The 13,638-nt window shown below is 48.3% G+C and overlaps 2 protein-coding genes across 12 annotated transcripts in view; one reads left to right on the top strand and one right to left on the bottom strand.

The window, feature by feature from the left end:
• RRP8 (ribosomal RNA processing 8) overlaps nt 1–13,638 on the top strand; it is a 47,228-nt gene that overhangs the window by 17,067 nt on the left and 16,523 nt on the right. For 6 of the 11 annotated variants that reach the window (XR_011441085.1, XR_011441087.1, XM_070274596.1 and 3 more), the window contains one exon: nt 5,220–5,328. Coding sequence is in view for 6 of the 11 variants with exons in the window: in XM_070274596.1 (XP_070130697.1) it covers nt 5,220–5,328 (109 nt within the window). In the remaining 5 variants the exon portion in view is untranslated. Of the gene's footprint in view, nt 1–438; nt 2,108–5,219; nt 6,419–13,638 lie in introns of those variants that run through there. The other 5 variants (XM_070274593.1, XM_070274592.1, XR_011441086.1 and 2 more) reach the window with 4 other exon arrangements.
• DNHD1 (dynein heavy chain domain 1) overlaps nt 7,001–13,638 on the bottom strand; it is a 67,095-nt gene continuing 60,457 nt past the window's right edge. The window contains exons 34-44 of the mRNA XM_070274589.1: nt 12,622–12,924; nt 12,228–12,380; nt 11,873–12,051; nt 10,776–11,741; nt 10,423–10,609; nt 10,097–10,219; nt 9,815–10,016; nt 8,914–9,005; nt 8,607–8,756; nt 7,573–8,381; nt 7,001–7,388 (exon numbers count right to left, since the gene is read on the bottom strand). Coding sequence (XP_070130690.1) covers nt 7,038–7,388; nt 7,573–8,381; nt 8,607–8,756; nt 8,914–9,005; nt 9,815–10,016; nt 10,097–10,219; nt 10,423–10,609; nt 10,776–11,741; nt 11,873–12,051; nt 12,228–12,380; nt 12,622–12,924 — 3,515 coding nt within the window. The 3' untranslated portion in view covers nt 7,001–7,037. The remainder of the gene's footprint in view (nt 7,389–7,572; nt 8,382–8,606; nt 8,757–8,913; nt 9,006–9,814; nt 10,017–10,096; nt 10,220–10,422; nt 10,610–10,775; nt 11,742–11,872; nt 12,052–12,227; nt 12,381–12,621; nt 12,925–13,638) is intronic.

Here is a 13,638-nt window from a genome sequence, read left to right as displayed (position 1 = left end):
CCCTGATGGGATTTTCACATGCTAGATCATTTTGGGGCCAATTGATATATTTTACTACTGAATCTCCCAATTCTGTGGTGTATATGCTCCATTTCTTTAATTGCGGTCAATAATGTTTCATGGATTTGTATGTAAAGTTTTTCTTTCACATGTTTTGTTAGATTTATTCTTAGGCATTTACTGTTGTTTTTTAAAAAATGATTTGCAAATGGGATCTTTTAGAATTTCATTTTCTGCTTGCTCGTATGTAGAAATACAACCAATTTTGTGTTGACCACAGAGCAGCACTCTTGCTAACCTTGCTTACTAATTCTAATCATTTATCTGTATTTTTTTATTTTTTACATATATACTCATATCATCCCTAAAAAATCACACTTTTATCTCATCTTTTCCAATTATGTATATTTCTTTTTCTTGCTTTACTCCACTGGCCAGGAGATCCACTACTGTGTTCAAGAGAAGTGGTGTTGGTGGAAGTCCTTGTCTCATTTCCAAACTCAAAGGAAAAGCTTTCTACATTTCATTATTGGGTATGATGTTTACATTGAGGTTCTTGGAAACACTGTTTGTCAGATTAGTGATGTGCCTTTCTATTTGCTATTATTTTTATCATGAATTGAATTTTGAATTTTGTCAAATGCTGCTACTGAATTGATATAATCATATATATATTTTTTTAATTCTGTCACTGTAGCAAGTAATAGATTTATTTTCATATGTGAAATCAACTTTGAATTTTTGGAATAAAATCAGCTTAGTTGGTTATTATCCTTTTTGTATATTGCTGAAAACAGCTTGATAATAATTTTAAATATAAATCTTTCTTTTCTCACTCAACACAGTGCTTTTAAGTTCTATTCGTGTTGCTATACGTTCCTATAACTCACTTTTCCCTCTTCTCCAAAAGCTCTAATGGCTTATCATCTCACTCATAATGTAGTCCATATATATATATATTTTTTTTAGGAAGATTAGCCCTGAGCTAACATCTGCTGCCAATCCTCCTCTTTTTGCTGAGGAAGACTGGCCCTGAGCTAACATCCCTGCCCATCTTCCTCCACTCTTATATGTGGGACGCCTACCACAGCATGGCCTGCCGAGTGGTGCCATGTCTGCACCCGGGATCCAAACCCGCAAACTCCAGGCTGCTGAAGCAGAACATGCGAACTTAACCGCTGCGCCACTGGGCCAGCCCTGTAGTCCAGATTTTTACTGTAGCCTGAAAGGCTCTGTACTATCTGGATTCCAATTATCTCTCTTAACACTCACCCACTTCACTCACACCTCTCCAGCTACACTGTTCACCTTGCTATTTATTGAACTTTCTAGGCATCCCCCTGCCTCGGGGCCATTGTACTTATTGTTCCATCTACTGGGAATATTATTTCTTTTTGGTTCGCAAACTGGCCCCCATACACGGAGAGCAAGGAGAGACTGAAGAAAGAGGCAAACTGCTCCACGTTGGTAGGTGGCAGGTTTAATAAGCAGGGGAACTTACAGAGGAGGCTTGTCTTGGTCAGCCACAAGACGAGTAGATCTCTGCACCCACCGGCCAGAATCTTGTTTAAACACATAGAGCCTCAACTGGGTTCAGTCACGTACACCATTCAGATAGTCTCAGCAACACATTGCTCTCTCTAGGGTATGTCCTTGGAACAATACCTACTGTGGGAACAGTTGGTAGAACATACATTCGAAGGACAGCAGAAGAAGTGAACAGCCTCCAATTGCCCAGGTCCAGCTTGAGGGTCCACTGGCGGTCATGTCCTCTCAATGACCTCTTCCAACATCTCTCCAGATATCTGCGTGGCTCACTTCCTCACTTTGTTCAGGTCTCTGTTCAAATTTATCAGATGGTCCTTTCTAGCCAGTACTCTCTACCGCCTTACCATGATTACTTTTTCTTCAAGAGACTTATCGCAACCTTTTAATTGCATATTTATTTGTTTAGATGATTATTGTCTATTTCCCCACACTAGATATTAAATTCTGAGAGAGCAGGGACTTGACCTGTTTTGTATCCCTATGATCTGGTACATGCTTGGTACATATTAGGCATTTAATAAATAATTGAATGAATGAATAAATTGCATCTTACATCTGCTTAATGTTCCAACATGTGTATTTAGAACATTTAACATAGCCATTCCCCTAGTTAAGGACATTTAGATTATCCAAATCCTTGCAACCACAAAAAATTGGGGGAAGAATTTTCTTACAAATGTTCTCTTAAAAATGTACATGTGATGGTGCTGGCCCAGTGGCGTAGTGGTTAAATTCACATGATCTGCTTCAGTGGCCTGGGTTCTGGGGTTCAGATCCCGGGTGTGGACCTGCACACCACTCATCAAGCCGTGCTGTGGTGGCATCCCACATACAGTAGAGGAAGATCGTCACAGATGTTAGCTCAGCGACAATGTTGCTCAAGCAAAAAGAGGAAGATTGACAACAGATGTTAGCTCAGGGTCAGTCTTCCTCACCAAAAAAGAAAAAAGGTACTTGTGAGTTTTGGTTCCAAGTTCCAAGATCATTTGTCAGGCCAATTATCCCACACTTAAGCAACTATAAAATCTGAACAAAATATGAACCAAAAAACAACTATCAAAGGCACAATTAACAAATATAAAATCTGGACAAAATATGAGCCAGAGAACCAACTATTTGAAGGCAGTGGAAAGCGAACAAAAGCAGGTAGAAACCAGAGGAGAATTTACCCTTTAAAGACATCAACTGCAATGGATAAAAATTGTGATTTTGTATTCTTTCTGCCTGAAGGTCCTTCCCAACTCTGCCCCATTCCAAAGATACAAAATCACAGCCTTACTGGCTCAAAATAGCAGAGGGACAGGGTCCAGGACTGGTAGAGCTGCTAGAAATTTCAGAGCAGAAACCCTGGAAGTGAGAGGGTGGCACAAGGGGTGAAACCAAAATATAAACATAAACTCTGCCCAAATCTTTGATGACTAAATTACACATGCATAGGAGAGGCTGAAGGGGACCTGAGGAAAGAGCTGGCAGAATCCAGTGAGGAGTCTACCCTTCAATGACAGAAATGCACTGGGTGAGATGGGCAAATTTGCTGCTTTTTTGACATGCATTTTTGAGTGCATTCCTCAATTCATGGTCAGCTTGGGTGGCAGCTGAAGTGTCAGAGGATAGGGTTTGGTAATGGAGCAGCTGGAAATTTAAAAGGAAAACCCCAGAAGCAAAAGGACAGTAGAGGAGATGAGCCCCAAAATCTGAGCCAAAATCTGCCCAAATCCTTGGTAGTGACTAAACTATGTAAATGCAGGTGAGATGCCCAGAGGCCAGGCTCAAAAAGCAGCTGCTGAATGAACTAAGCAGAGATATCTATTGTTGCACACCACAGGGAATAGAAAATTTGCAATTTGAGTGCATCCCCCTCCCCAAAATGCCTACTATAACAGCACCAATAACAAATCTTAAGAACATAACAGAATGAAAACTTACTACAGTGTATTATCCATAATATCCAGTTTTCAACCAAAATTACCAGATATGCAAATAAACAAAAAATGTACCCTTTTATAATTATAAAAATATGAAATTATAAATAGTAACTTATACTCAGGGTAAAATACAGTTAATAGAAATTGACTCCAGTGGGTTCAGATATTGGATTTAGCAATTAATATTTCAAAGTAGTTATTAATATGTTCAAATAATGAAAGGAAAATATGTGTAAGAAATTCAAGGAAAATATGGTCTCAGTGAATCCACAGATAGTGGACCTTACCAGGGACATAGAAACTACAAAAAGGAACGAAATGGAAATTCTAGAACTGAAAGATATAAATAACTAAAAGGAAAATTTCAATATATGGACTCAACAACAAATTGGTAGTGGCAGAAACAAGAATCAGTGAACTTGAAGAGACAGTTTTGTAATACAAAGGACAGAGAAAAAGAGTGAAGAAAAATGAGAGCCTTGGGAACCTATGGGACAATATTAATTGGCCCAACATATATGTATGGAATCCTAGGAGGAAAGGAGAGAAAAAATGGGCAGAAAAACATGTGAAGATATAATAACCAAAATGTTCTCATATTCTTGAAAAACATGGACTTGGATTCAAGAATCTATGAATCCCAAGCAAGATAAATACCAAGAAACCCACACCTAGGAATACCATAATCAAATTGCAGAGAGCCAAAGAGAAAACGTTGAAAACACATAGAGATACATATACTGGAAACAAGCTGGAATTGTCTGGGTGTGGTTGGCTCAGTTCCATACCTGGGCATTCTGCCAACATTTGCTTCTAAAGCTGATGAATCTGTGGTCTTGTCTTTTTCAGCTGTCAGGTCCTGTGTCTCTCCCTGCCAATTTGGCCTCCTCTCCACAGCTCTGGTGCTGCAGACCCCAGTGGTTCTCTGCCTTATACTCCATCAAGCCTGAAGGGTCTCTACTCAGTATCCACACCATATAGGGGTCAAGAGACACCTCTTCCTGACCACTTCGTGCCACTCTGCCCTCTCAATGCTCTTGGGGCCACAGTGAGACCACTCTGCAAAGCAGTTCCCTCCTAAAGTCCCAATAGGGAAAAGGGCAAAAGCCTCTTCGCCCTCAGTACCTCAGTTTATCTACTGCTCTGTCCCAAAGTCCCAGATCAGGTTGATTGTGTCACATTCCTCCCTCTCTTGTCTCTACTCGTTCATCTACCCCTGTTTATCAGGACAGGACGGGACGTATTTCTCCCCTTTGTCATGTGTATTACTTCTTCCTTCCTTTCATTGTTTGGGACTTTAATTTCTTAATGAGATTTTAATTTATCTGGTAGACAGTTTCAATAGTGAAATTGTCAAATCTGGAACATTTTCACACGGTAGTCACTGTATTTGGGCTATGCTGTCATATGGTACTTATTTTATAATCTCTAACTGATTCAGTTTAATAACTTGGCTGGACATAATTCAAGAATGAATTTCAGTTAATTATTCCTGAATAAAGCTGAAATTTAAAAAGGAAGAAAAAGAAAATCCTAGATAAAAGAAACAAACAATGAATTTCGGTCTAGAGAATGGTATGGATTTGTAGGAAATATTCTGTACTAACCAATTTCAGATGGTTTTACAAGCATCTCACTATCGCTCCCTGCCCCACCTGGAGGATAAATAGTAATGATGGTGAACATGGACAGAGGGTCCATTTATCCAAAAGCACTTCTTTAATACTCTGCTAATCTCTCCTGAAGAAACAGCCCTGCCCCAGGGTGACTGTGGAAAAGTTTCTGAGGAAAGTGGAAGCTGTTGCCTTTCTGCTCAGCCTTTTACTGAAGGACATCGGTTGCACCAGAGTCACTGGTAAGTAGGATGACTGTTTGTGAAGAGGTTGTGCACTGATGCTCAGTATACGGTTCCGTTTGCATTTCCTCCCACCCTGTAGCTTGTACGGAGCCAAGCAGCAAGGGAGGTGAGTTGTACCTGATAAGTTTCGGTGCTTGGGGGCAAGGAGAGGAGCCCATGTAGGCCTTTAGCTCTGCTATACTCTACCCCAAATTTTATCAGCAAGGTTTGCCCTGGAATAGCATGCAATCGCACGACTAATAATAACTGAACATGTCAAAGCAGGTCTTTGATTCCCTACCCCCAACCTGTCTCTCTCTCATATTTCCCATCTCAGGAAATGACACCATGATCCACTCAGTTACTCAACCCTAAAATCTAGGAGTCATCCTAGATTTGTCCTCTTCCCTCACGTCACATCTAATCCACTAGCAAGTCCTACTGGCTTTGCCTCCAGAATATTTGCTAAATCCGTCAGTTCTTCCTCTCTGCAGTTATGACCTTAGTCCAAACTCCATCATCTCTCACTCAAATTGCTTCAATAGCCACTAAACAAATCTTCCTCCTTGTTACTCTGGATTTTCTTCGACCCGTCCACCATAGAACAGCCAGGGTGATCTTTGAAAAATGCAACTTAGATCATGTCATCTCCGACTTACTACTCTCCAGTAGATTCCTCCTTATGCTTTTAAAAAAATACAGGCTCGTTATCACGAAAAGGCTCTGTGTGATCTATCCCTTTCTATACTTTCCCGTACTTTGGGCTCACTGCCCTTCACTCACTGTGTTCTAGCTACACGTTCTGTTCCTTAAACATCCCAAGGTTGTTCCTGCCTCAAGACCTTTATACCTACTGAGGGTTCTACCTCAAACACTCCTCCTAGATAGCTCTCTTTCCAATATTCAGCAAGCCTTCCTCTAGTACCTGCTCCCTTATAGTCGCTAACACATCAGCCTCCTTTATTTTCTTCGTAGCACTTAAAAATCATCACCTTAACTTATTTATATGTTGACTTTTTATCATCTCTCCCCCTGCATAAGAACAACCTCATCAGTGTCTGGAAGAGCACCTGCTTCAGAGGAGTGCTCAATAAATAATTGTATCTTATTTTGCTTTTGTTTTTTGTATGATTCAGAGAATCCGTCATAGGGGAGGGGATGACAGGACAGGATTGGGGCATTCCCGATAATACCACTAAATTGCTTAAGAAAGCGTTTTGAGTTCTAATGGTCTCCCTTTAAAAATATCCCTTGTGTGGGGCCGGCCTGTGGCCGAGTTGTTAAGTTTGCGCACTCTGCTTCGGCGGCCCAGGGTTTCGCTGGTTCGGATCCCGGGTGTGGACATGGCACCACTCATCAAGCCATGCTGAGGCGGCATCCCACATTCCACAACTAAAAATACACAACTGTGTACTGGGGGGCTTTAGGAGAAAAAGGAAAAATAAAATAATAATAATAATAATAATAAAAATATCCCTTGTGGATTCAGTGCAAGTTCTGAGACCACAGTAGAGAGCTGGGCGAGGATTCAGGATCCTGTGTGTCAGCTGTCCCCAGATCTGCCTAACCCCTTGGATCCATGACTCACACCAGGCCCATCTCCACCTAGGGTACCCACATTCCCTCTCCCCAGAGAGAACGTGAATGTTGTCCCAGTGTACACACCCTACACTCCTAAATCTCAGAAATCTTTCATGAATCATTCCAACTTTATTTTGCTTGAGGGCTCAGGGCAGGGGTGGGCTGCACACATGGACTCTCCGCTGGACACAGGTGGCAGGGCTGAGCTTCGTGGGCAGGGGCAGGTGCATCAGGATATTCCTGCTGTGCAGCCTCGTGGTACCGAGGGGCCCTTCCATGTACACAGGACAGGAGTACACAGCCAAGCCCGCTGGGGGTGGCAGGTCATTGGTGCCCTGAGCTTGGGCGCTGATGCTGACCGGAGGCAGAGGGCTGGGGTGGCTGGAGGGACTGTCCTGCAAGGCTCCTGCTAGAGGGTCCCACTCGGCATTCCAGACCTGTAGCCCAATCAGCAGCAGTCCCATCTCTGGAACCGTGGGATTTGGATCATTCACCACCTGGGAGCACCAGAAGCTGGTCAGGCAAGGCTTGGAAGCTGGGGGATCTTGGTGGAGCGGGATCAGAGAAGCAGATGGGGTTACCGAGGGGCAAGAGCACCTAGAGGCAAGGTGGGGTAACTGCAAGGTGTTATCAGGGATTTGAGGCGGGGGGATTGGAAAGGAAGGGGCAGCAAGAAGATACCTGGAGGTGCAGAGGCTTGCTGTTCAGCTCCGTATGTTTATGGGGGAACTGAGTGGAGCTGGAGCCTTGGCAACCGGGGAAGTTTGAGCTGGGCACATACTGATTTCGGGAGACCATAGCAAAGACAGCCTCCCAGCGCAGTGACAGCAGCAGGCGGCGAGGGTGGCGAAAGACTGATAGGTGAAAGATGCGCTCTGGTACTTCGGTGGCCACGCCCAGGTAGCGAACCAACAGCTGCCCGCGGCGCGACAGCTGTCGCAGCCAGTGCCAGGGCGGCTGCGGGCCGGCAGGCGCATGAGGTCGCCAAGGCGGGGGTAGGCGGCCAGTCCAGAGAGCATGGGCCACCGCGGCACAGCGCCGGGAGGCGCACGGGGGCGCGCCCTTCAGCTGCTGCAACAGGCAGTCAAGGTCGCTTTGCAGCGTGCCCACCAGCTGTTTCAGTTCCAGCACCTCGGTCTCCAGAAAGCCCTCCAGAGGCCGCCGGGCATTCAGCCTCGGCCCCACCCACTCCACGCCAGACCTGTCCTGGCGAGTGGTCTCTGTCAGCAGAGCCTGCAAGGACTCCAGCCTCCTCTCCGCTTGCACCAGGCGTTGCCGCAGCCGCCTCTCGGCGCGCCGGGAGCCTTCGCGAGCCGCAGGGACCCAAGCGGGTGAACTACGCTGCAACGCACTAAGGAGGGCGCGACTCCGGCGTCGCAAAAGCCAGGCCTGAGGGCCAGCACTCAGTCCGCAGATCTGGGGTTCGGGTGGTGTGGGCAGTAGGTGCATCTGGGCCTTGCAGTCTGCCATGGCATCCGGCTCACCTAGCTCTTGGAGGTGGAAGTAAGGGGTGAGAGACAAGGTGGATTCTCTCCACCCTAGACCCGAGGGAGTAGGCCTTCCTCTGACACTTTAAGCCATCACCCGATAACTGTGGAAATATTGCCCCTTCCTATACCTTTATTGGTACCACTGTTCACATTCCCATGAGGGTGGCATTACACTGAGCTGCCTCAGCCCCGCCCCCCCAACACAGATACCTGGCTGTAGTTTACCTGGGCTGGGTATCAGGGTGGCCAGCAGATACTGGGGGGTGTGTGGTTGGGTCCAGCTCCCGCTGCTGGGGCTCAGGCAGGCTTGCGTGAGGCTAATCAGAGCCTCCCTGTCCTTGTCGTCTCCCACAGGACCCCCATAGAAAACTGAAGCTGAGGATGAGGTTAGAGCCCTCAGTTCCAGCCCTTCCAGTTTCCCCCAACTCCCAAACCAAAGTTGTGAATTATGTCCTGGTAGTACTCCCACCCCCACCCCTTTCCAGGCTCTCCTGGGGGCTGGTGGCTACATGGGGGACAGGAAGGGTCTCACCGGCCAGCTCCTGCATGGCAGCACTGGGGTTGCTGAGGCTGGCCCACAGCTGCTCTTGGATCTGAAGGACCTGGGTCAAGGTCACTTGACTCCTGGGGTAGGGGAGCAGGAAGTAGGGTTTGAAAACCATCTATATGCTGAGTACTCTCACATCTCTCTCTCCAGCCCAAACTTCTCTCCTGAGCTCCAGATTCATGAGAGCTCAGTAATCATTGCCCCTTGGTACCTCAAATATAACTTACTTTCAACTCAAATCATCCTTTCCCCCATACCAGCCACCCAACTGCCCAAGGCAGAAGTCTGGGAGCCATGCTTGACTCCTCCTTCTTACCCCGTATTTACTCCTGTCCCTACTGTGGCTACCCTGCTCCCTACCACCTATACCCTGATGTTGTCCCTGGAGACTGCCAGAGCCTCCCAAGACTGTTCTGCTTGCCTCCAGCCCTGCCCTGTCTGGTCCAGCCCCCACACTGCAGCCAGACATCTCTCCAACAGACAAATAGGATCATGTTTCTTCTTCTACTTAAAACCCTTCAGGGGCTTCCCACTGTCCTCAACATAAAATCAGGCCCCTTGCCATGGTCTTAAAGTTTACCACAAGCCACATTTCTTCCCACTCAACCCCCAGCATGCCCACCTCAGCCACACTGAAGTCTTCTCCCTCTTGTTGAGCTTAGTTCCCTATGCTCAGAAAGGCCTCATCTCCACCTGGTCTGCCTCTGCTTTCAAGACTCAATTCAAAGTGAGATCCCAAAGTCACCTTGGAGAAGACATCCTTGACTTCCCCTTGCCCTCACACTTTGGAGCTTCCCAGAGATGAATCCCAGCATGTGGAAAATACTCAGTGTTTACTGAGTGACTGAGTGGCTGGCTGACTGAGCAGGATGGGTGGCTCCCTCACCAGCGCCCCCTGTGTGCCTGCAGCTTCATTCCATAGAGCTGCCGGTGTAGCAAGAGGCCATGCAGCAGGAGCAGAGGCAGCGCCCTGGTAGGGGGTTGCATGTAGAGTCCTTGCTGGGCTAGCTCCATGCTGTCAATCAAGATGTGGCTCAGCTCCAGGGACTGGTCCCAGAAAATAGGCATGGAGTGCTGAATCAGCACAGCTGGGGAGGAAGGAGAGTGCCAAGTCAGCACAGCACAGTTGCCCTCCCCACTCTGAGAGCCTATGGGGGAAACTCCTCACCTGGTAAGGAAGCAACAGCCTCTGCAGATACAATAAGCCAAAGACGGAAATCTCTGTGGACGGTGGCCACCTTCCTGCTTGCGAGTTGGTCTAAAAGCAGTCCTAACTCCAGGTCGGAGACCACTAGGGGTCAGACATGATCAAGATCAATCACTGGATAAAGGGTCAGACACAAGTCTAGGGATCAGACTTGAGGCTAGGGGGTCAGAGTCAGATACAAGGGGACAAGACTTGGAGCTGGGAACCAGCCACAAGGCCTGAGAGTTCAAGCCCAGGCCCAAGTGTAGGATAGGGTCCTAGAAGCCTTCTCTAGGCAGCAAACCCACCCTTGGCGCCATCCAATAGCCCCAGCAAGGGCTGTAGCAGCTCTTTCGGCCAGTGACGCAGCAGATGACAGTTCTCCAGCACCAGCCAGTGTCCTTTGTGCATAGCCTGGTGGAGAGTGCTGACCACAACTGAGACTGGGTCCCAGGCTTCAGAGCCCAGGGCTATCACCTCCAGATGCCTCTGCCCCTGGAGACCAACAGAGAGATGGCGGAGTAACTCAAAGTGATCCTAGGGTGACCCAAGGGACCCAGAGTAATGCATCAAATGACCCAAAAAGTCCCTGAGTAACCCAGAAAGATCTAGGAGAATGCTGGGAGGGGGTCCCCATATCCCCAAGAGGCTAGGCTCAAACCTGCTTATGCTCGGCAGCCAGTTTCTGGATGACAGTCAGGGGATGCAGGGTGGCTGTGAGGTGGCCAGGTGGTGGCAACAATATCAGCATGGGCTGAGTAGCCTGACTGCGTTCAAAGGGTATGGTGCAGGCACCCAGGTTTTCATCCAGGGGCCGGCCTAGGAGGCTTGTGGTGACGTCTGCCAGTGCACCTGCTAGGCACTCAGGTCGCAGCACACGCCACAGGATCAGCTTCTGGAGGAGGCTAAGTGCATCAGGCCCAGGCCCAGGTGCAGGACCTAGCACTGTGGATGACAGTGACAGGTAAGCCTGCCAAACATTGGAGTGGCCTGCCAGGGATGCACGCAGCCCAGCAAATGGGGGCAGCAGCTCTAACATCCCACATTCATGCCAGGCCCTCAGCCCTAGCCAGGCTGGTCGAGCTACACCTGGGCCTGGCTTGCTATAGCCTGTGCTGGGAGAGGCTGCCAGTCCAGGCCAAAGTGCCAGCCTCTCCAGCAAGGGTGCCTTCCTTGCCACTTGCAGCAGAGCCAAAGCACCCAAGGCACCCACCAAGGGTAATTGGGTCAGGCCCAGTGTAGCCACAGTGCTGTCCAGGAATTGGCGGGTTAGCTGTGTTCTCAGCTGCAGCAGATGGCTGGGCAGGTCCTCCCTCTGATGAGTCTCTCGCTGCTTCATGCTGTTCAGAGCCTGCTTGGTGGCTGCCAGCCAATTCTCTGGGCTTGTACGGAAAAGTGGCAGCAGGTTCTGCAGTGCGCTAAGGGCCTTTATAATGGCCATTCCATGCCAGACCACGCGCCGATAGGGTGCCCACAATGCCACCTCCCGCAGCTTGAGGTCTTCTAGCTCCTCGCGATGGACACGCAGCTGACATAACTCTGCCTGGGCTCTCACCATGTCCCGCAGGAACTTGACTGGTTTCTGATGCTTTGGGTTCTGGAGCAGCAGCATCAGCAGCAGCCTCTCCTGCACACAGTCACTTGTTGCATTGATCTGGCCCATTCCCACACAGTCCCCAATCATCTACGCGTATCTCCATCCCCACTCCTGGGCCCCTCCCAAGCTCATCCCAACCCATAGACTGGGCCCCTAAGCACCTCAGCAGCCTCTACAGCTTCGCAGGTATCCAGGGCTCTGATCTTTAGGTCCTGCCAGTGGCTCTCGAGCTCGGGACGCTCTATGCGCAGAATTTCATGCAGCATCTCTTCTTCTAGGAGTTCCATATTCAGGCCCAGATCCAGCACATTCAGCCCCTTCAGCAGTTCACAGCCTAGCACTTGGGGTCACATGGGAGACACTTAACTCCTTCCCCTTGGAAGAGCCAGGGGGTGAGGTGTGCAGGGAGTATGGCTGCCTACTATAGTCCTGAGCCTGCTGTGAGCCAGACTGAGTGAAGCGGGGGGCCTAGTGTGTTCACAAAGTTGTGCTGGCAACTTACCCACTAGGCCTCACCTTTTTCCAAGGCACTGAGGGGCAGGGTAGTGCTCAGATAGAGACAGAAGCCAGGCTGCACCTGGGGTGGACTCAGCTGTTCCCGCTGCAGTAGCCATTGCAGTTCCTGGCACCCTAGGCCCAGCTCCATGTTGGTCAACAGCACAGGCAGGCCTGTGGGGGGGAGGCAAGGACACCCTACCCACCATGCCAGCATCTATCCCACCATACACAAAATCTGGCTCCAACCAGCTACCCCCTGGCTGATAGGAGGGCTTCTTCAGGGCCCTTCCACAGAGTTAGTGCCCAGAGTGAAGGTGGGAGCTGAGGTCAGACTGGGGTGTGAGAGGCCTATGGAGCCACAGCACAGGGGGAGGACAGAAGAGGGACATGGTGGGCGGGGACTAGTTCTCACCACTGGCAGCTGCCTGGCAGAGCTGAGGACCTAGCTCTGGGTCGGCACCTGAGAGCACACTAAGGTAGGGGAGCGATGAAGGCTGAGCCTCAGAGGCTGGGCTTGACTCCTGCCTGTCCATCTCCTCCTCCTTCTCCTCTTGCTCTTCTTCCTTTTCCTCCTGCTTCTCCTCATTTTTCCTTTCTTCTCCCTTCTGCTCGTTTGTCTTCTCCTCAATCTTAGCAGTCTCTTCACTATCATCATCATCTTCTTCCGTGTCCTCCTGTTTACACTCTTTTTCTCGATTTCTCATGAAGCCCTTCCCTGTGGCAGAAAGATGCAGAGGAGCTCTTCTCAAGGGAGGAATCAGGCTGCAAGGGAGCACTGTTCACCCAAGGGCTCCATCTCATGAAGGAAGGTCTGCAGGAAGACACCTTAGGAAAGTTGCTTAAGCTGTCTATGACTCAAGGTCCTTATCTGCAGTATGGGGTTGATATTAGCAAGTACCTCATAGAGTTATTGTGACGGTGACAGCACTCAGCTGGCACCTACTAAGCACTCCATAAATGTTAGCTATCATTATTATTACTCTAAAATTCTAGGCAGGGTTCCTAGTCATCCCTGAAACCAGCTCCAGTACTGCCTTTCTGTAGGTTGGTTAGAAGAGTCTGTGCATTTCCCTCTTTTATCTAAGCTCACTCTGTCACTAACAACTAAAAGAGTCATCACTAATATAGAAATTGGTGCCTGGAAGTAGGGACTTGTAAGTGAAAGGCCATAAACTGTGGAATTAGCCAAGTCACGGCTGGTGTGGTCGACACAGATGGTTGGCTAACCAACAGCCATCCCCAATCTCCTTCTCCTTTGCCTCCTCTACTGCAAGAGGTGAAAAATATAAAAAGATACTTTTTTTCTAAGCATTAAGAAATTTAAGAATTTTTTAAAGTATTAAGCATTTAAGAAGTGGGCAAGTGGAGGCTGCCAGGTCCACAGATTGGTGTATTCACTTCCTACTGCTTAACAAAGCACCAGAAACTT

The sequence above is a fragment of the Equus caballus genome, chromosome 7, assembly GCF_041296265.1.
Source record: "Equus caballus isolate H_3958 breed thoroughbred chromosome 7, TB-T2T, whole genome shotgun sequence".
Lineage (NCBI taxonomy): Eukaryota > Metazoa > Chordata > Mammalia > Perissodactyla > Equidae > Equus > Equus caballus.
This window is presented reverse-complemented; position numbering and strand designations above follow the sequence as displayed.